Below are 20,413 nucleotides of genomic sequence, written 5' to 3'. Positions count from 1 at the left end.
GAATTTAGGGATGCGCTGAATCCAGGATTCGGTTCGGGATTCGGCCAGGATTCGGTTCGGGATTCGGTTCAGGATTTGGCCTTTTCCAGCAGGGTTCGGATTCGGCCGAATTAAATCCTAATTAGCGTAAATTAGCAAATGCTGATTTGGAAGGGTTAAATGTTCGGTATTTGGCCGGATTTAGGGGTTCAGCCGAACCCAAAAACCTGGGTTCGGTGCATCCCTAATAGAATTATCTGCAGAAACTATTGGTGCTGTATCACTTTATCATTTGGTAAGTTGTGTACAAGTCAGTATTGCGGGTTAGCTAGAGAGTAAACCTTACCATCATCATTATCATTGGAGAGATGATCAATCATGTACTGGATTGGGTCTTTGGGTCTGTCCACTAGAACCTTCTTCACCATTTTCTGGAAAAAAAAAAAAGCAGATAATAAATGTAAGTGTTAATAATCTAAACAGGGCTGTCATGTGTTATAATGGGGCCCTAAACTACTAAGTTAGTAGGGCTCTCCTCCATTGGCCACCCACAGGGTGGGAGGAGTCGACCAAAAAACAGAATAGACCCCAGTGAACATAAAAGCCCTGGCACACATCATCAAGCCATGATACACCCTTTGCCTTGACCGATCATGACATTCCCCATGACAAGCCCCACCCCCTTTCTCCCATCACACCTTTGTATCTGAAATACCCTGTACCCTGAATAGAAGGAAACTTAAAATGACTTTTCACCCCACATGCCAACCCAGGGTACTTTCCATCATAGTGCCACACTACTATCTTCATTCTCTCTCCCAGGGATCCCTGAGTGCGTAGTAAGGTCAGAAAGTGACTGCACTGCACCCACCCAAAGGGGTGCAAGGGGCCCTAAGAGAATGAATGAATATGGTGGTGGAGAATCTCTTATGGAAAGGGCTGTGGGGTAGAAAGGAAACAATCTAAGTCATTGGTGTGGGGGATGCCTAACAAATTGCCCCCCAAATGAATTCCTTCACTATCACTGCAATGGTTCTATCATGATCTATGCCAATATATGACCTTTGGGAATAGGAAAATGTTTTGCTTTTCAGTCACTGGCACCCTGGGGCCCTGTACCTCTGGGCCCCTGTACCTCTGGGCTCCTGTACCTCTGGGCTCCTGTACCTCTGGGCCCCTGTACCTCTGGGCCCCTGTACCTCTGGGCCCCTGTACCTCTGGGCTCCTGTACCTCTGGGCCCCTGTACCTCTGGGCTCCTGTACCTCTGGGCCCCTGTACCTCTGGGCCCCTGCACCTCTGGGCTCCTGCACCTCTGGGCCCCTGTACCTCTGGGCCCCTGTACCTCTGGGCTCCTGTACCTCTGGGCCCCTGTACCTCTGGGCCCCTGTACCTCTGGGCTCCTGTACCTCTGGGCTCCTGTACCTCTGGGCCCCTGTACCTCTGGGCCCCTGTACCTCTGGGCCCCTGTACCTCTGGGCTCCTGTACCTCTGGGCCCCTGTACCTCTGGGCCCCTGTACCTCTGGGCTCCTGTACCTCTGGGCTCCTGTACCTCTGGGCCCCTGTACCTCTGGGCCCCTGTACCTCTGGGCTCCGGTACCTCTGGGCCCCTGTACCTCTGGGCCCCCAGCAATAACAGGGTCAAATCCCTTCCTTGGTGGGGGGGGGGGCAGGGCTGAAGAGGAAACCCAGCAATGGGGGCCCCTATCTAAAGGGGTATATACATAAATCAGGGATGTACCTTCCCCAGCTCTGTTATATTACAACTCCCTGTATCCCACTGGAAGCCATTGTTGGGAGTTATAGCTCAACAACAGCTACAGGTCACTGGTGTATATAATGGAAATATCTACCATTTCGTATACAATATAATAAGATTGAGTATCCCAGTTGCCAGTGTAGCAGTGTGCCTGCTGGGAGCTGTAGTACCTACACTGCCCCCCCTGCCAGCCGCCATATCTCCCCCCTCACCTGAATAATATCAAACACTCCCTGCTCCTCCGCATACAGTGCCATAGCCGGCGGGATTCGCAGGGGTTTCCTTGTAGCGTCCATCTCTGCTCCTTTACCCTATGGAATTCCCAGGCTGTAGGCCCCTAACCCGGCAGCACGGAAAGTGTCTAGCAACCATTCATGAGTGGCGGTTCCCTTGGCAACCAGCGTTCCTAAGGACTCGCCTTACGTCATTACTCGGGGACTGCCGCCGCTGCGTTCTCAAGGCGCATGCGCCTCGGATAATGGACTGTACCATTGATGCCTGCGTTTAAAGGCCGTAAATGGACTATACCATTGCTGCCAAAGGCGGCAAATCTGTGGCGCTAAAGTTTTATGATTTTATTAAAGAGTAAGGCTAAAGCAAGCACAAAAAAGTGTATAAACCTATAGTAAAATATATAATGTAAACCCTATACAGTGTCAGTGAACGACTTCCATGCAGTTGGTCAGTTATGAAAACAATACACAGTGGGAATAGAAAATAACAAGGGAGTGAAAATCTTTGGAAATGAGTTGTGTTTGGTACCTATGCAGTAGCCCTCTGCCTTTGGTGGTTTAATTCAGGGTTTTACTATTGCCAGTATGGGGTTGCTGGGAGTTTTAGTGATGTGGAGTAGTGGCGCCACACAGCAGGCCCCATGGCTAGCCCCTATGTTACTGGCCGCAAAAACAGTGCTTGATGGCAATAGGGAAAAAAACCTAAAACCATAGCTCCCAGCTGTCCTGATTTTCGGGGGGCAATCCCTCTTTTGACAGCTCAACCCGCAGTCCCCAATTCTTACTAAAAAGTCCCTCATTTCCCTTTGATCTCCTGCACTGAAGCTAAAAAAGATACAAATTTGATTAAAAAGTAGCTTTTGGCAGAGAGCCCAGAAAGTTAACAAGCTTCAGCTGCACTTAGATACATTGTTTCTCAAATTTAATTAAATAAGTGGGCTTTGGGCAGAGAGCCCAGAAAGTTAACAAGACCCCCTGCACTGAGATACAATTGTAAATAATGAGCTAAACAGGTCTCTTGGGGGAACTGAGACTCACAGCTTAAGGATGATGCCACACATTGCGTATGGCAGTGATCCCCAACCAGTGGCTCAGGGGCAACATGTTGCTCCCCAACCCCTTTGATGTTGCTCCCAGTGCTCCAAAACCAGGTAATTATTTTTGAATTGGTTGAATAAAAACAAGATTTCCTACCAAATAAAGCCCCTGTAAGCTGATAGGGTGCATAGAGGCCCCTAATAGCCAATCACAGCCCTTATTTGGCTCCTCCATGAACTTTTATGATGCTTGTGTTGCTCTCCAAGTCTTTTTACATTTGTCTGTGGCTCACAAGTAAGGAAGGTTGGGGATCCCTGGCGTACGGCATATATTTTCGGCAAGCGGAAAAACACTTACTGAAAATATCGCCATACGCTCCTACCTCTCATGTTTTTATGCGGATATCAGCTACATGTGCCAGCACCCGAGCATATCTCATTCATTCCGGTGCAGGCACATGTAGGGGACATCAGGCCCGGATTTGTGGAAAGGCCACAAAGGCCCGGGCCTAGGGTGGCATGCCGCCCCGCCGCAACAAAATTTTTAAATTTGGCTCCCATACGGAGCAGTCGTAACCTCTCCCCACTGCTCCGTATGGGAGTTGAAAGGTTTGCGCATGCGCACTAGCGCCTACGCACGGGGGGGTGTCGCGCGTTCGCGCATGTGCACAGGGGGTGGGGCGACCAACGGGGGCGGCCTCGGGGCGCCCTGAAGATAAATCCAGCCCTGGGGGACATATGGTACACCATACGCCTGGTGTGGCATCAGCCTAAAGGGCATTTTCACCATTATCAGCAAAACTGTAATAACACATAAACCAAGACCCCAAAACCCCCAGAAATGTGTTCAAACCTTAAATAACCTGGCAAATTTAGTCAAATGGGAGTGGTATTTAGGGGGTGTGGCTGCAAAAATGGGCGTGGTCAAAACACATTTCCGCGCGGCATTTCTATTTGTCCCTCTTTCCATTTTCAAAATGTTGGGAGGTATGCTAAAACTATGGGAAGGCTGGTATTTTTTCCAGAAAAGGCGGCAACCCTACCCATTACAGATTTGAGCCCTTTTTTCCAGTAGTCATGGAGCCTGCAGTATATAGGGTTGCCACCTATCCGGGAAAAAATACCGTCTTTCCTATATATTTATCTTTCATCCCTATCAGTAATGGTGGCACAAAGCATTATTCTTTTCCGGTCAGGGAGCCTTCCCTAGCGATATGGTAGTTCCGCCACTGATGCGCAGTTAATTGACATAGGACATTCTATAACCTACTATAAATAAACTTAAGGGTGAACCACCACTTTAAACTTGATGGACATGTCATTTCTATACATAAGAGAGGAGCAGGGCACATCCAAATAATATAAAAATTATATTATTATATTTTACATATCAAAAAACCCAACGCGCTTGACCCCCATTCGAAAGGAGGGGGGTCTTCGTCAGGGGCACATATAAAAAGCAGGCCTGCCCCCTCCTTTTGAATGGGGGTCGAAACGCGTTGGGTTTTTATGTAAAATAAAGTTTGTAATCTTTATATTATTTGGATGTGCCCTGCTCCTCTCTTATGTTTTGGATTTTTGGGGGGGGATCTCACAGGGGACCCCTGCACCCACCATAGTAAATTGATTTTGCAGGTGTGCAGCACTACATATTAGAATGTCATTTTAGTAAACCAAACTACTATTTTACTGGAGGTATTTGGGCTCACCGGGGTGCCCATCACCCCCTGTCACCTCAAGGGTCCCAACACCCCAGCTTCAGAGGTCCCCATCCCTATTGCAACCCCTGGCACCTCACTACATACCTCTTCTTACTGCCACCACCCTGTGCTGCAAACTTCTATTGCTGGCAAACCCCCTGCCCTGCAGATCCCAGGCAGGCAGTGGTCTTGGTGTGGTTGGGCCCAACAGGATTTCTCCTAGTGTCCCACCAGCCCATGTGATTCTGATGTTACTACTCAATGGAGTAACAACACTAGGTAGCACTCATCCCTGGCCTTGGGGGGGTCATAGGGATATTAGGCTTCCCAATAGAGGCAAAATAATTGGCCGATCCAAAAAGAACACTGTTCTCCCAGGCACTATATAAAATAACCATACCTACAGGCACACACAACTCTATGAAATAATAATATTTTTGTTTTAGTTACCTGTTTAGCTATTGTTGCTACTACATCCCTCAGCAGGATATTATTATTATTTATTATATTATATATATATATATAAAATACACCCTATACAGCACGGGCACTCAATTGTGAGTCCTGACATGCAATTTTAGAGCCACTAAAGCATATGGCTGGTTTGGGTCAGGTCTACCGGATTAGACCCACACAGATATCTACTGTTCTGTTATCTGAATGCCTTCCAACTACGGGATAGCCCATTCAGAATATTTGCCCTCCTGTTATGGTGGAAGAATGGTTCAGTCCGCCTAACTGAAAATACCAACCTTTTAGCAAAAGAGAAAGGGAAAAGCACCTGAAGGCTGATCCATTGCAAGTAGGTTAATACTCCTGACATTAGGCAACTAAGTAGTTAGTTCATTTTTTGTATTCTATGATTGGACTGTTTCCTATTTTCTATTTCCTTTCGGAAAGCAAATGGTTAGATATCCTCTATAATGTCATATCTTTCACTGTAGGAAGGGGTTGCTCAAGTTGGTGTAATGTAGACAGTGGGATTTTTACACAAATGGTTGTGGTTTTTGAATGATTTAACAAATTCCTCTGCAACTCTACAGTTTGGTATTTAAACTGTCTGGTTGCTAGGGTCCTATTTACCCTAGAAACCAGGCAGTGTTGTTTGAATGACAGGCTGAAGGATGAATAGGAATCAGGGTAATATTTAGATCTAGTGCTGCCCTAAAGCGATCCCATTGGGTGAGCTCTCTCCTGACAACTCTGCCCAGGCCTACCTATGAGCTTTCGCTGCAGGCTAAATGGATCAGGTGTTACTGTACCTTTAATACAGGAATGTAAATAGCCATTGCACAAGTTTTAACAGGGAATATTCCCTCCCTGCTATAGTTTCAATTGCAGCACATTCCCTCCTGCCTTTCTGCTAATTAGTGCTTTGTAAATAGAGGAAAGTCAATAGTTCCATTCATAAACACATAGGATCACATAGCACAACACCTACTGCTCATTGTAGGTAAATAGCAACGTAGGGTAGCATCTGCAAAACAGTCACTGTTCCCATGCCAAGTTGTTTTTATCATGTACAGCCCTTCCTCTCTCTGCTATATAGTTTCCCTTAGACAGTACAGTATGGGGGTACAGCTTATTGTGTGCCCAGAACATTCCTTCTCTGTATATTTGTATTTATACATATGGGAGGGAGGTGCCATAGTGTTTCCCTTAGACAGTACAGTATGGGGGTACAGCTTGTTGTGTGCCCAGAACATTCCTTCTCTGTATATTTGTATTTATACATATGGGAGGGGGTGCCATAGTGTTTCCCTTAGACAGTACAGTATGGGGGTACAGCTTATTGTGTGCCCAGAACATTCCCTCTCTGTATATTTGTATTTATACATATGGGAGGGGGTGCCATAGTGTTTCCCTTAGACAGTACAGTATGGGAGTACAGCTTATTGTGTGCCCAGAACATTCCTTCTCTGTATATTTGTATTTATACATATGGGAGGGAGGTGCCATAGTGTTTCCCTTAGACAGTACAGTATGGGGGTACAGCTTATTGTGTGCCCAGAACATTCCTTCTCTGTATATTTGTATTTATACATATGGGAGGGAGGTGCCATAGTGTTTCCCTTAGACAATACAGTATGGGGGTACAGCTTATTGTGTGCCCAGAACATTCCTTCTCTGTATATTTGTATTTATACATATGGGAGGGAGGTGCCATAGTGTTTCCCTTAGACAATACAGTATGGGAGTACAGCTTATTGTGTGCCCAGAACATTCCTTCTCTGTATATTTGTATTTATACATATGGGAGGGAGGTGCCATAGTGTTTCCCTTAGACAGTACAGTATGGGGGTACAGCTTATTGTGTGCCCAGAACATTCCTTCTCTGTATATTTGTATTTATACATATGGGAGGGAGGTGCCATAGTGTTTCCCTTAGACAGTACAGTATGGGGGTACAGCTTATTGTGTGCCCAGAACATTCCTTCTCTGTATATTTGTATTTATACATATGGGAGGGAGGTGCCATAGTGTTTCCCTTAGACAATACAGTATGGGGGTACAGCTTATTGTGTGCCCAGAACATTCCTTCTCTGTATATTTGTATTTATACATATGGGAGGGAGGTGCCATAGTGTTTCCCTTAGACAGTACAGTATGAGGGTACAGCTTATTGTGTGCCCAGAACATTCCTTCTCTGTATATTTGTATTTATACATATGGGAGGGAGGTGCCATAGTGTTTCCCTTAGACAGTACAGTATGGGGGTACAGCTTATTGTGTGCCCAGAACATTCCTTCTCTGTATATTTGTATTTATACATATGGGAGTGAGGTGCCATAGTGTTTCCCTTAGACAGTACAGTATCGGGGTACATCTGTGCCCTTATTTTATTGGGTTGCTTGTACATAAGCGTCAGTATGAGCAGTGTTACAGCACTTTCTCTCCCCTGCGCTCTCGCTATTGATTGAGACAAGAGACTCTACGAGAGCTGCTTTTCTTCTGCTCGTGTGGGAGAGACGCTTGGCCTGTGAAACTGTTTGATATCCAGACTTTGAAAGAGTTCAAAAACCCACAGCTCCTGCTTATTCCCCCCATCAAAGCCGACTGCCTGGTGTCTGCACTGGTGAAACACAAGTCTGTGAGGGATCAGAAGTAGCAGAACAAAGGCGCCGGATCTGCATCAGCCGCATAAGCAGGAGCATCACTTTTATTCATGGCATCCAACAAGGGCCGGGGGCCTGCGGGGCACCCTCTGTTAAAAGGGATAATGCAAACGAGCCTGGGGGGGGGGTCATGATAGGGCCACATACATACTTAGGGCTCCAAAGGGTGATAGAGAGTTAGAATTGATAGCGTGATCAGGACCTGGCAAAGGGGCATAGTGGGGCAATATGGCAATAGGAGGGCAAGGGGCAAGATGGCAACTGGAAGGGAAAAAAAGGAAGCCTAGGAAGATGGCAGCAGTAGGGCAGGAAGGCATAAGTAGAGCAAGATGGTAACCAAAGGGCACTATGGCGGCATTAGGCCACAATGGGGACAGTAGAGGAATATTTGAAAAGAAGAGCAAAAGGGGTACAGTTACCCTTTATATCAGTGTTGCCCTTTGGCGGATTTTGACCGCTACTGTACGTCTTTGGCAGGGTTAGGGTTAAACAGATAGCCGGGCAGTATGGCCTCTCCCTACTGTACAACATTACAAGTGGGTTAATAATCAGAAGCTGTGGGAGTGGAGCCGCGGTTTAATGAAGCATTTGCATTCCACTAGCCAGTTGCTAGGAAAGCTTAAGGGTTGCTGGGTTGCTCTAGGAAACGGGCAAACCAATGACACGGGCATGCTCACACTCCAAATTATATATACTCACGGGCAGGGGGAGAGGAGGTGCACAGTAACAGGGCTCGGGGCATGGAAGAGCCGCAACTTTAATTTACTTTCAGCAGGTAAGGCATTCCTTCAGCCTTCTCTGGCCATGCAAATAGATTGTGAGCTTAGTGGGTCAGTGGCACACATTGTTATAAGATTTACTTTAGCTTTAAGAGATAAGCACATCCCAATATTTAATTATTATACAGATAGCTAGAATCTCAGCCATAAAGCAGGGCAGGACTACTGCTTACAATGGGGGGATCAGATAGGATCTGTGCCACTGTGACAGAATGCTCTGTTATACAGATAGCTAGAATCTCAGCCATAAAGCAGGGCAGGACTGCTGCTTACAATGGGGGGGATCAGATAGGATCTGTGCCACTGTGACAGAATGCTCTGTTATACAGATAGCTAGAATCTCAGCCATAAAGCAGGGCAGGACTGCTGCTTACAATGGGGGGGATCAGATAGGATCTGTGCCACTGTGACAGAATGCTCTGTTATACAGATAGCTAGAATCTCAGCCATAAAGCAGGGCAGGACTGCTGCTTACAATGGGGGGGGATCAGATAGGATCTGTGCCACTGTGACAGAATGCTCTGTTATACAGATAGCTAGAATCTCAGCCATAAAGTAGGGCAGGACTGCTGCTTACAATGGGGGGATCAGATAGGATCTGTGCCACTGTGACAGAATGCTCTGTTATACAGATAGCTAGAATCTCAGCCATAAAGCAGGGCAGGACTGCTGCTTACAATGGGGGGATCAGATAGGATCTGTGCCACTGTGACAGAATGCTCTGTTATACAGATAGCTAGAATCTCAGCCATAAAGCAGGGCAGGACTGCTGCTTACAATGGGGGGGGGGATCAGATAGGATCTGTGCCACTGTGACAGAATGCTCTGTTATACAGATAGCTAGAATCTCAGCCATAAAGTAGGGCAGGACTGCTGCTTACAATGGGGGGATCAGATAGGATCTGTGCCACTGTGACAGAATGCTCTGTTATACAGATAGCTAGAATCTCAGCCATAAAGCAGGGCAGGACTGCTGCTTACAATGGGGGGATCAGATAGGATCTATGCCACTGTGACAGAATGCTCTGTTATACAGATAGCTAGAATCTCAGCCATAAAGCAGGGCAGGACTGCTGCTTACAATGGGGGGGATCAGATAGGATCTGTGCCACTGTGACAGAATGCTCTGTTATACAGATAGCTAGAATCTCAGCCATAAAGCAGGGCAGGACTGCTGCTTACAATGGGGGGGATCAGATAGGATCTGTGCCACTGTGACAGAATGCTCTGTTATACAGATAGCTAGAATCTCAGCCATAAAGCAGGGCAGGACTGCTGCTTACAATGGGGGGGATAGGATCTGTGCCACTGTGACAGAATGCTCTGTTATACAGATGGCTAGAATCTCAGCCATAAAGCAGAGCAGGACTGCTGCTTACATTGGGGATCAGATAAGATAATGTAATCAGTTTTTTACCTTTTCCCTATAATCCCAGAATCCTAAGAACATGGACAGCAGAATGAATGAGGCAAAACAGGCTCTCAAACTCCTGCAGCAGCGCTACAAGATCTTCCAACAGCAGCAGGTCACATTCACAATCGCTCTGGAGCGCTGCCGCGAAAACGCCCTCGACAGGATCCATCCCGTGAGAACTCTGGCCCAGGTATTTGCATTTGGAATTTCCCTATAGCCTCTTATGAGACAATAATTAAAGCTACAATTTAAAGGGCAACTAAAGCCTAAAAAAGAACTTGTCTTGAAATGGTGTATTTTATATACTGAACTCTATAACAATAATGATCCAGGCCTTCAAACCTGGCCACAGCAGCTCCCCATCTTGGATCTTGCATCTTTTTTTGTGTCACTGGCACTGCACATGCTCAGTGGGCTCTATGGCTGATATATTGTGTATAAAGGAGGATTAATCTTTTCTCATTAGGTGCGCAAATACCTGGACACTTCCTGCAACAACAGCACCGACAGGCGCGTCCTTACACTATTCCTGGACATCTGCTCGGAACTGGTCGATGTGTGCGCGCAACTGCACGAACTGCAGCCCGACAATGCAGCGGCGACACCCTTCCTGCAATCTTGCCTGGATCTGCTGAGTCCGACCAATGACCTCTCCGGCCTGAGAGCCAAGTACGTGAATATATCGCAGCCTGCGTGTAAAGCTGTTCTGTGGGTGCAGACACACAGAGCTACTAGTAGCAGCTACTTGTCACAGCTACTAAAACAGACAATGCTGATCATTTACTGATAACTGTCTCTACGTGTGTTTTAGCAGAGGGAATTCTCAGTACAGGTATAGGACCCATTATCCAGAATGCTCGGGACCAAGGGTATTCCGGATAAGGGGTCTTTCCGTAATTTGGATCTCAATACCTTAAGTCTACTAAAAAATCAATAAAACATGAATTAAACCCAACAGGATTGTTTTGCATCCAATAAGGATTAATTATATCTTAGTTGGAATCAATTACAAGGTTCTGTTTTATTTCTACATAGAAAAAGGAAATCAGTTTTAAAATTCTGAATTATTTGATTAAAATGGAGTCTATGGGAGACGGCCATTCCGTAATTCGGAGCTTTCTGGATAACGGGTTTCCGGATAAGGGGTCCGATACCTGTATTGTCTATGGCAGGGGATTTTCTGGGGTTTAGTAGCCATGACAAGTAGCTGCTACTAAGTAGCTGTGTATGTCTTTACCATGTGTGGGATGAAACCCACAGACATAGAAAGAATACACAAACTCCTTGCAGATAGTACTCTGCCTGGAATTGAACATAAGACTCCTAGTGCTGCAGTCCTAGGTTCGATTCCAGGCACGACTATCTGGAAAGAGTTTGTATAGGTTTCTATTAATGGTGATAATAATAATAATTATGATACACATCAAGATATGTTTTTTGTTGCTGTTTCTCAAGCAGCCCGACTTACTGTTCATCATGTGCCTTTGCTTGTGCAGATACCCCCACGATGTCATAAACCACCTCAGTTGCGACGAAGCAAAAAACTTCTATGGCGGCGTAGTCAGCTTGATTCCCATAGTGCTGGACAATCTCAAGGCAGCCATTGCGGAGATGGATAAGACAGCGCCGCAAACTCATCACCCAGGAAGCGGTCAGAAACACTTAGAACCTAACGAGACTAAGCCTGACAATGCCACACAAGCCACCGGGGTTCAGACTGTGGTCACACAGCAGACTAGAGCCAAAAAGAAATCCTATTTGGAGTCCCTGAAACCAGCCTGGAGGCCGACGGGAAGGTTCTACACTTCTTGAATAAGGATCCCTGTGCCCCAATGAGGCCTTGGCAGCCCCTGATGGTCTCGGTTTCTCCAGGCTGGTTTCACCATTATCCTTAGGAACAGACTTTGGAACTGCGCCCAACCCTGTTGTGCTTTGATGGGACTCTACTAAGATGGAGGGGTGGGATTCGCTAAAAGTGGGGGAATATTCAGTGTGGAAACCTGAAATCACTGGGGGGGGGGGGGGGGGTTTGCTCTTCATACGGAGCCTCACTCTGCCATGTTGCTACCCCCCCATTCTATTATTATTATCAACATTTATTTATAAAGCGCCAACATATCCCGCAGCGCTGTACAATAAGTGGGTTACATACATTGGACATACAGAGTAACATATAAAGCAATCAGTAACCGATACAAGAGGTGAAGAGAGCCCTGCCCAAAAGAGCTTACAATCTACAAGGAGTAACATATAAAGCAATCAGTAACCGATACAGGAGGGGAAGGGAGCCCTGCCCAAAAGAGCTTACACTCTACAAGGAGTAACATATAAAGCAATCAGTAACCGATACAAGAGGGGAAGAGAGCCCTGCCCAAAAGAGCTTACACTCTACAAGGAGTAACATATAAAGCAATCAGTAACCGATACAAGAGGGGAAGAGAGCCCTGCCCAAAAGAGCTTACAATCTACTAAAATATAAATGTGTGGGACTGTATGATAAGTATATCGATGCCTTCTGTTATACTAATGTATAGATTTGTCTTTATAACAAATGTATTGCATATTGTGTGTGCACAACTCTTGCTTTTTGCATGTGTGGGAGCTATCATATTGATTGCTTTGGTTTGGGGAGAGGGGGGCCATTTACAGAGGGGTTTGATGCACATAAGGTATAGGATCCTTTATCCCGAAACCAATTATCCAGAAAGCTTCAAATTCAAGAAAGGCCATCTCCTATAGAATTTTTTTTATAATGATATCCCTTTTCTCTATAATAATAAAACAGTATCTTATACTCAATCCCAACTAAGATATAATTACCCCTTATTGGGGGCAGAACAGCCCTATTGGGTTTATTTAATGGTTAAATGATTCCCTTTTCTCTGTAATAATAAAACAGTACCTGTACTTGATCCCAACTAAGATATAATTACCCCTTATTGGGGGCAGAACAGCCCTATTGGGTTTATTTCATGGTTAAATGATTCCCTTTTCTCTGTAATAATAAAACAGTACCTGTACTTGATCCCAACTAAGATATAATTACCCCTTATTGGGGGCAGAACAGCCCTATTGGGTTTATTTAATGGTTAAATGATTCCCTTTTCTCTGTAATAATAAAACAGTACCTGTACTTGATCCCAACTAAGATATAATTACCCCTTATTGGGGCAGAACAGCCCTATTGGGTTTATTTAATGGTTAAATGATTCCCTTTTCTCTGTAATAATAAAACAGTACCTGTACTTGATCCCAACTAAGATATAATTACCCCTTATTGGAGATAAAACAATTCTACTGGGTTCAGAAAGATCCTTATCATTAACCCTCAAGTCCCGAGCATTCTGGATAACAGGTCCCATAACTTTTTTTTTGCACATTAACTGTATTTCTATGGAAAAAATACATGTATATTAATTTAATGCCTGCTTTGTTTAATGCTGGTTTGGAATAATTTTACAAAAATGAATTAAAAATAAATATACCCATTGTGATTTCAACACACTCTGCCTACTATTCCCGCAATGGTTTGGTTTATGACAAAAGAAACAACAAGGAATTAAAAGTAGCTGTAAGATTGCACTGACTGGTTTGCTTGAACCATGCACCTAAGGGATTAGAAAGGGATAATGTACCCCCTACTGTAAATGATAAGGATATTAGCAGTCACTGAGGGGTTCTGTGCCCATATAAAGGCACAAGGCTGCAGGCTGAGTTATACAGGGAACTCTGAGTATCACTCATGTATTATAAGGGATAATGTACCCCCTACTGTAAATGATAAGGATATTAGCAGTCACTGAGGGGTTCTGTGCCCATATAAAGGCACAAGGCTGCAGGCTGAGTTATACAGGGAACTCTGAGTATCACTCATGTATTATAAGGGATAATGTACCCCCTACTGTAAATGATAAGGATATTAGCAGTCACTGAGGGGTTCTGTGCCCATATAAAGGCACAAGGCTGCAGGCTGAGTTATACAGGGAACTCTGAGTATCACTCATGTATTATAAGGGATAATGTACCCCCTACTGTAAATGATACTTTATATTATCTCTTTATTCTGCAATAAAATGAAATCCTATCATTCTCTCTCTTTCTAGGTTACCGCTATGTCTGAAAACTCCTGCTTTGCAGTGGAATCCCATCAGCCATTAAACAATATGCAGGAAGCCCTCAGTAGTGTCCTGCTCTGTTCATTGCACAATTACTGCACCTACTATAGCAAGAGATTCTTACAGGGACCTTTAACTTACCATTGAGTTTGAATTATTTCGATTTTTGCTCGGCCGCTCTCCAGTTTGGAATTTCAGTAGCTACATGCTTGCTACCCTAGCAACCAGGTAGCAAGCATAGTAACAACAACAACATTGTAGCCTCACAGAGGAATAGTTTTTGGCTGTGGGAGTCAGTAAAGGTGCCCATACACCTTCAGATCTTCTCCCGATATCCCCCACCTACAGGTGGGCGATATCGGAAGAATTCAGGCTAATTCGAATTATTACGGTGGGTATAGGCAAAGTCAGTCCGGAGACCGCATCAACGAGCCGATGCAGTCCCTGATCCAACTAGATTTTTTTAACCTGCCCAATCGAGGGGTCTGAATAGAAAGGTAAGCTATAAAAAGTAACAATAACAATGAAATCGCAGCCATACAGAGCAATAGTTTGGTTGCCGGGGTCAGCAACCCCCAATTGAAAGCTGGAAAGAGCCAGAATAATTCAGAAATAATAAAAAAAAGTGAAGGACAGTTGCTAAGAACTGGCCATTGTACTACATACTAAAAGTCAACGTGAAGGTGAAATCAGAAAAGGCAGGTAATAGTGCAAAACAATTGTTTGTTTTATTTGTTCACAGTTAAACACAAGCAAATAGTCTTAAACATTTCTGGGCATCCTGGCGCAGACTGCAGCGAGTCCTAACATCCCGCCTTCTGCTTTTTAGTTTTATCCCCGGGGGGGGGGGGGCCCCGACGCGTCGCAATCGCGAGATTCTCCGGCTGGCACACAAACGAGAAAAAAAAACAAAAAACCATAGGACGGAAACCATGGGGCACAAACAGCGAGGGAAGCAAAAGAAAAACGTAAATGCAGGGGCCGCCCAGGTCTCGACCGTACAATATCAGGGGGGGGCCGAGGGTAGATGCCAGATAGACGGAACCTACGCCTCGCTGTCAGTTTCCTCTTTAGGAAAGCGAGAACTTCACAGGAGAAAAACAAAACAAAAAAACAGCGTTCGTCTTTGATTTTAAAGGCAACATTAAATATTATTGGGTAATTTAGAGATCGGAACTCGACAGCTCCCAACGCTCTATACAGGCTAGCAGATGTCATTCCGTGAACGAGCTTGATCAAGCGTTTACGTTTGTCTCGGTTTTAAATCTTAAACTTACCCCTTTTCAAGGACCTGTCCGCTCCATGGGGGGGGCTTAAAGCCGCTAGGGCCTCACAACATGGATTGTAATATACAGTATATATATTTATATACCATTACATCCAAATACTTTAAAATCAAAGCCCACGGATAGTGTGTTATCTACAAAAAAAAACTTACCGTATGCCTATACATAAACAAACACAAACAAAATGGCCGGTATTCTGAATAAAATATACAGGTTTACCGGAGACGGGGCTTCGTTAAGCAGGGTCTAATCTGATTGTGCCTTGTAAGTCGAGTGCTGCTTGTTAATAAAACTTATTGAAAGTAAAAAAAAAAAAATGGATGCCAGCAGTTGCGGGTGCCTTATATGAACATGATAGTGTGGTATAGAAAGGGTCGCAGGACGCGCTCTCTAGTGTTTCGTAAGAAAGGGTTCTCTCAAAGTGCAAAAGTCATCATTAGAAATCGACCCGTCCCTCTGCCGTAAGGAAAGATCCGTATTAAAATCCCAATGGGTTGTGAAATGGCGAGGGTCTGAAGGCAGTGGCGCAGCCAGAGCTGGGGGTTATTACGAGACCGGTGCAAGTCTTTCATAGGATAAGGAAACACCCCCCCTAACAAGCTGTTGGTCCCTTAGTATTTGGCATCCTGCTATTATTATTGGTAAGGTCACTTTTAAACGAACCACATGCTGGAGCTGCCATATTTCAGTGCTAAAAAGGGTTATTAAAAAAAATATATATGATTTGAAGCTGGAATCTTGCTGTTGGTCGGCCAATGGCCAGTTAATGCGTCTCAGGGGGGGTTGTTATGATTAAAGAAGAAAAAAAAAAAAAAAAAAGGTAGTTCTACTTGTTACTAGCCAGAAAGTGCTCTCTAAGAACGGATACCACGATTATGGTGGGTGGGGGGTAAATAGCATATATTCTCCTGCTGTTTAGGCAGAGTGTACAAAGTGTCGAGTTTCTCGCATCAATACCTGCGTATGGAGGGGGAAATGAATAGGGAATGGGGGGGGGGGGAAGACAGAGATGATGGTAAAAAGAAAAAAAATTGGTGTCCTTTGCGACGTTCCCTTCCAGTTTGGAAAGCCTGCTACCATTGCACTGCAGAAGTAGTGAGACCACTTTCATTAAGGGGGTCCAGACAACCTTAAAGCCAGGAGCCAGAAGGACTCTAACACTGATTGCTCGCCTCCCAACTCTGGGTCACGACTCTGGGGCTGGGGGGGGGGGGGGGTAAGGGAGCCTTAGTCGTAGTCCATGATCTGAAGATTCCTCACACAATCTGGATTTTGGGGGTTCGTCTCTGGGTTAAGCTCCTGGCAGAGTTCGCTTTTCAGGATCTCCGAGAGGCTGCTGATGCTTTCCTCGTCGCAGTGGCTCTCGCTCTTGTTGCGGAACAGCTCGCGGGCCCGGATGCCCAGGAAGCTTTTGGCGTTGGGGTAGGAGCCGATGGTCAAGTGCCCGCTGGGAGGGATCTCCAGTAACTGGCGACGGCTGAGCTGCAAGTTTGTGCCTTTCTCCGGGGTGGAGAGGGTGCTGCTGCTCGGGCTGCTGGACGAGCTTGTGCGGTTGGTGGGGAAATTATTCTCGCTGCTACCGTTCATTTCTTCTATGATGCCAGCTTCAGGGCTGTAAACACTTGCGAGGCTGAGGTCACACCTGGAACAGGAGACATTTACCAGTTATCTTAAGGGCATATTAAACAATACAGCAGACCCTGTGGCCAATGAGGGAGCAGACTGGGCTTTTTATACGGTTATGAGCCAAATGGGGGCTCCCCTTTAAGGTGACCACACACGGGCCGATTGTAGCTGCCCATACCGGTCCCTTGGATTGATTCGGCAGTTTATCGGGCCGTGTAGGGGCAGGAACGTGGGGCATACCTGAGCGATATCTGGCCTGAAATCAGGCAGATATCGATCGGGCAGGTTAAAAGATTTAGTCGGATTGGGGACCGCATCGGCTTGTTGATACAGTCCCCGAAGCGATTGCCCCATTGCCGCCATTATAATTCAATTGTTTGGCGCCAGGGCCAAACTATCGAATTAGCTTACATTTTCCCCCGATATTGCCCACCCATAGGTGGGGATATCAGGAGAAGATCCACTCGCTTGGCCACCTGGCCAAACGAGCAGATCTTCACATGTATGGGCACCTTTACATAGTACAAGTTGCCCATCCACATGGGATCATTATCATGGTATACTTTCCCAGCTTAACAGTGCAATGTTTATTAGAAAAATGAGGGGCTCCCTCTGCTGGTCTGATGTTATAACTGCAGTCAAAAATACAAAAAGCAGGGACAAGATTCAAAGAGACACTAATACTCTGATTATACTTAAACAGAATATTTTTCTTTTTTTTAGCATTAGCACCCTGGTCGATAAATTTAGCAGCTTTCTGGACGTGAATGAGGCCCTCTTGATAGGCAGTCTGATGTACCTGGCTGAAGATAGTCCAGTTGGCCATGGACCACCAGAGGTTTTTGCAGACCGGGACAATAATTTGGCCCCGTGTCTTGTGTAGAATGGATTAGCCTGATCTGGCCTTGGTGGCCAAATAGGGCAGAGAGCCGCTGAATCTCATAGATCCATAAATAGTATCATGGAAAAGAGCATTGCTGGAAACACTCCAGCCAAATTATGATCCAAGCAGTCTTTCAATAGAACTAAGGGTAACTGACATAAGGCAAAGCCTTGGTTAAATGGAGACTCTAATTTGCCTCACCTTTCTTCTGCAGCTTCTGCCGTCTCCGCTTTCTCTTCACCTTGACTTTTCAGAAGCCCTTCCTTCTCCAACCTGTTGTACAGACTGAGGATTTTCACTTCAAAGACCTGGCTTATCCTCTTCTGAGCGAGGTATCGGCTCTCGGCGGCTTGCAGTTGCCCTCTGAGGACACAGAAAGGAGAGTAAGAAAGGACAAGATTTGTTATTCCTACCATGGAAACAAATGGGGGGGGGGGGGCTTTTTCAGCTGCTGCTGAAGGACAACCACTGTAATAATTTTTATTATGCAACAATAAAAAATAGTCTGTCGTATCCAGGAATCCTCCAATGCTCCAGCTGTGCTTAAGTGTAAACTTCCTTTCCGCTTCCCATTTTCTTCTCTAAAACGGAGATCTTTAGGGAGCAGGATTGTAAATGTCAAACCTTTTCCCATAAAAGGGTAAATGAGAAAGGCTATGCCCTGTGGGACTAATTAATCAAAGTGTATATTTAGAATCTTTGCCATAAAGCAAGCTGGGACTGACTGAAAATAATTCTGTATTTCAGAAAAATAGTGCAAATAATGAAAAGGTACCAATTACCTGCTCTTGTCCTTAATCTGCTCTATGAATTTTTTCTGTTCTTGAAACAGGGATTCTTTCTTGGCCAGCTGAGCTTCCAGCTCCACTATGCGTTTCTGGGCGCACTCCAGCCTCTGGCTCAGCTGCACGGCATTCAGTCTGGCCTTCTCCAGGTCCTTCTTAAAGGAAGTCTGCAACATCTCCACTTCCTGTCCAGATAAATTGACAACACATAGGGTTTTCCATCAGTCAAATGCAGAGGAGGAGGAGTCAAAATAGGCCCTGGCATGTCAAGTACACACAGGCCCAAACAGCCCCCCAGCAGCCCAATAAATAGTGACTGTCTGTGGCACCTTACAGCCCCCCCTGGCATTCCCAGTACCCAGAGGAACAAACAGCCCCCCCAGCCCAATAAATAGTGACTGTCTGTGGCACCTTACAGCCCCCCCTGGCATTCCCAGTACCCAGAGGAACAAACAGCCCCCCCAGCCCAATAAATAGTGACTGTCTGTGGCACCTTACAGCCCCCCCTGGCATTCCCAGTACCCAGAGGCACAAACAGCCCCCCCAGTCCAATAAATAGTGACTGTCTGTGGCACCTTACAGCCCCCCTGACATTCCAGGTACCCAGAGGCACAAACCGCCCCCCCAGCCCAATAAATAGTGACTGTCTGTGGCACCTTACAGCCCCCCTGGCATTCCAGGTACCCAGAGGCACAAACAGCCCCCCCAGCCCAATAAATAGTGACTGTCTGTGGCACCTTACAGCCCCCCTGGCATTCCCAGTACCCAGAGGCACAAACAGCCCCCCCAGTCCAATAAATAGTGACTGTCTGTGGCACCTTACAGCCCCCCTGACATTCCCAGTACCCAGAGGCACAAACAGCCCCCCAAGCCCAATAAATAGTGACTGTCTGTGGCACCTTACAGCCCCCCTGGCATTCCCAGTACCCAGAGGCACAAACAGCCCCCCAGCCCAATAAATAGTGACTGTCTGTGGCACCTTACAGCAGCCCCTCTGGCATTTGCCAGAACCCACAGATTGCCAGTAGGGGTGTACTGTGTCTAATGCTGCTCTACTATGGCATCATGTACCAGCACCCCATACCTTTGTGCTATTTGTCTGCTTTTGCTGCAACTGCTCCACGTACAACTCATTCACCTCCCCCAGGACCAGCAGCTGACGGTTCAGAAACTCCATCTGATGCTGCACGGACTCACTGTTGGAGAGCTGAAGGCAAAACACAGTGTAAGCAATTAAGCACTGGAAACATGGTAATGGAATGGGGGTAAGGTCTATTCACGGCTAAAGAAAAAGGGGGATCAGGTTTGCTCACCTTCTGGGAAACCTGGCTTAGCCGAAGCTCTGTATGGCACACTTTATTATTGGCTTGTTTCACCTCCAGACGTAGATCTGCAATGGTGGTGCGGCAATCCTCTAGCTTGGTCTGTCACAAAGGCAGAAAGGTGAATTATATTCCCCTGTACTAAGCACAATTCAGCAGGAACAGCCCCCTAAGTTTGCTCATAGCCTGTACAGAGAGATACCATAAAACTATGGCACATAGGGATTCCATGTACTAAGCACAATTCAGCAGGAACGGCCCCCTAAGTTTGCTCATAGCCTGTACAGAGAGATACCATAAAACTATGGCACATAGGGATTCCCCTGTACTAAGCACAATTCAGCAGGAACAGCCCCCTAAGTTTGCTCATAGCCTGTACA

At 45.9% G+C, this 20,413-nt stretch overlaps 3 protein-coding genes across 10 annotated transcripts in view; 1 reads left to right on the top strand and 2 right to left on the bottom strand.

Moving 5' to 3' along the window:
- ak8 (adenylate kinase 8) overlaps window positions 1-2,038 on the bottom strand; it is a 76,447-nt gene extending 74,409 nt beyond the window's left edge. The window contains exons 1-2 of the mRNA NM_203773.1: window positions 1,950-2,038; window positions 326-410 (exon numbers count right to left, since the gene is read on the bottom strand). Of these exons, the coding sequence (NP_989104.1) occupies window positions 326-410; window positions 1,950-2,033 (169 nt within the window). The 5' untranslated portion in view covers window positions 2,034-2,038. The remainder of the gene's footprint in view (window positions 1-325; window positions 411-1,949) is intronic.
- A 3,387-nt stretch (window positions 2,039-5,425) lies between these two features.
- Window positions 5,426-14,188, top strand: spaca9 (sperm acrosome associated 9). Of its 3 annotated transcripts, NM_001078914.2 has the most exons (5): window positions 5,476-5,509; window positions 10,039-10,206; window positions 10,483-10,685; window positions 11,513-11,667; window positions 14,120-14,188. In NM_001078914.2, exons 2-5 carry the CDS (start codon window positions 10,051-10,053, stop codon window positions 14,134-14,136), a joined length of 531 nt encoding a protein of 176 aa, NP_001072382.2. In that variant the 5' UTR covers window positions 5,476-5,509; window positions 10,039-10,050; the 3' UTR covers window positions 14,137-14,188. The 3 variants fall into 3 exon arrangements, with proteins under 3 accessions (XP_031746402.1, NP_001072382.2, XP_012824063.1); XM_031890542.1 differs by lacking the exon at window positions 14,120-14,188 and having other exon boundaries at window positions 5,426-5,509; window positions 11,513-12,016; XM_012968609.3 differs by lacking the exons at window positions 5,476-5,509; window positions 14,120-14,188 and adding an exon at window positions 8,496-8,598 and having other exon boundaries at window positions 11,513-12,016.
- Window positions 14,189-14,834: 646 nt separating this feature from the next.
- tsc1 (TSC complex subunit 1) overlaps window positions 14,835-20,413 on the bottom strand; it is a 31,403-nt gene continuing 25,824 nt past the window's right edge. For all 6 annotated transcript variants that reach the window (XM_031890978.1, XM_031890981.1, XM_031890982.1 and 3 more), the window contains 5 exons: window positions 20,025-20,135; window positions 19,796-19,918; window positions 18,709-18,896; window positions 18,128-18,289; window positions 14,835-17,059 (listed from right to left, as the gene is read on the bottom strand). In XM_031890978.1, the coding sequence (XP_031746838.1) occupies window positions 16,645-17,059; window positions 18,128-18,289; window positions 18,709-18,896; window positions 19,796-19,918; window positions 20,025-20,135 (999 nt within the window). In that variant the 3' untranslated portion in view covers window positions 14,835-16,644. The remainder of the gene's footprint in view (window positions 17,060-18,127; window positions 18,290-18,708; window positions 18,897-19,795; window positions 19,919-20,024; window positions 20,136-20,413) is intronic.

Source organism: Xenopus tropicalis, chromosome 8 (genome assembly GCF_000004195.4).
Source record: "Xenopus tropicalis strain Nigerian chromosome 8, UCB_Xtro_10.0, whole genome shotgun sequence".
In the NCBI taxonomy this organism is placed as follows: Eukaryota; Metazoa; Chordata; class Amphibia; order Anura; family Pipidae; genus Xenopus; species Xenopus tropicalis.
Note: the sequence above shows the minus strand (reverse complement) of the source record. Positions and strands in the feature narration are given on the sequence as shown.

Bases quoted from the DNA above. Each gene is read 5' to 3' on its own strand.
- spaca9 (XM_031890542.1), top strand. From the start codon at position 10,051: ATGGACAGCAGAATGAATGAGGCAAAACAGGCTCTCAAACTCCTGCAG. The intron at 10,207-10,482 runs GTATTTGCATTT...TTTTCTCATTAG, and splicing joins CCGTGAGAACTCTGGCCCAG to GTGCGCAAATACCTGGACAC. The intron at 10,686-11,512 runs GTACGTGAATAT...TTGCTTGTGCAG, and splicing joins CTCTCCGGCCTGAGAGCCAA to ATACCCCCACGATGTCATAA.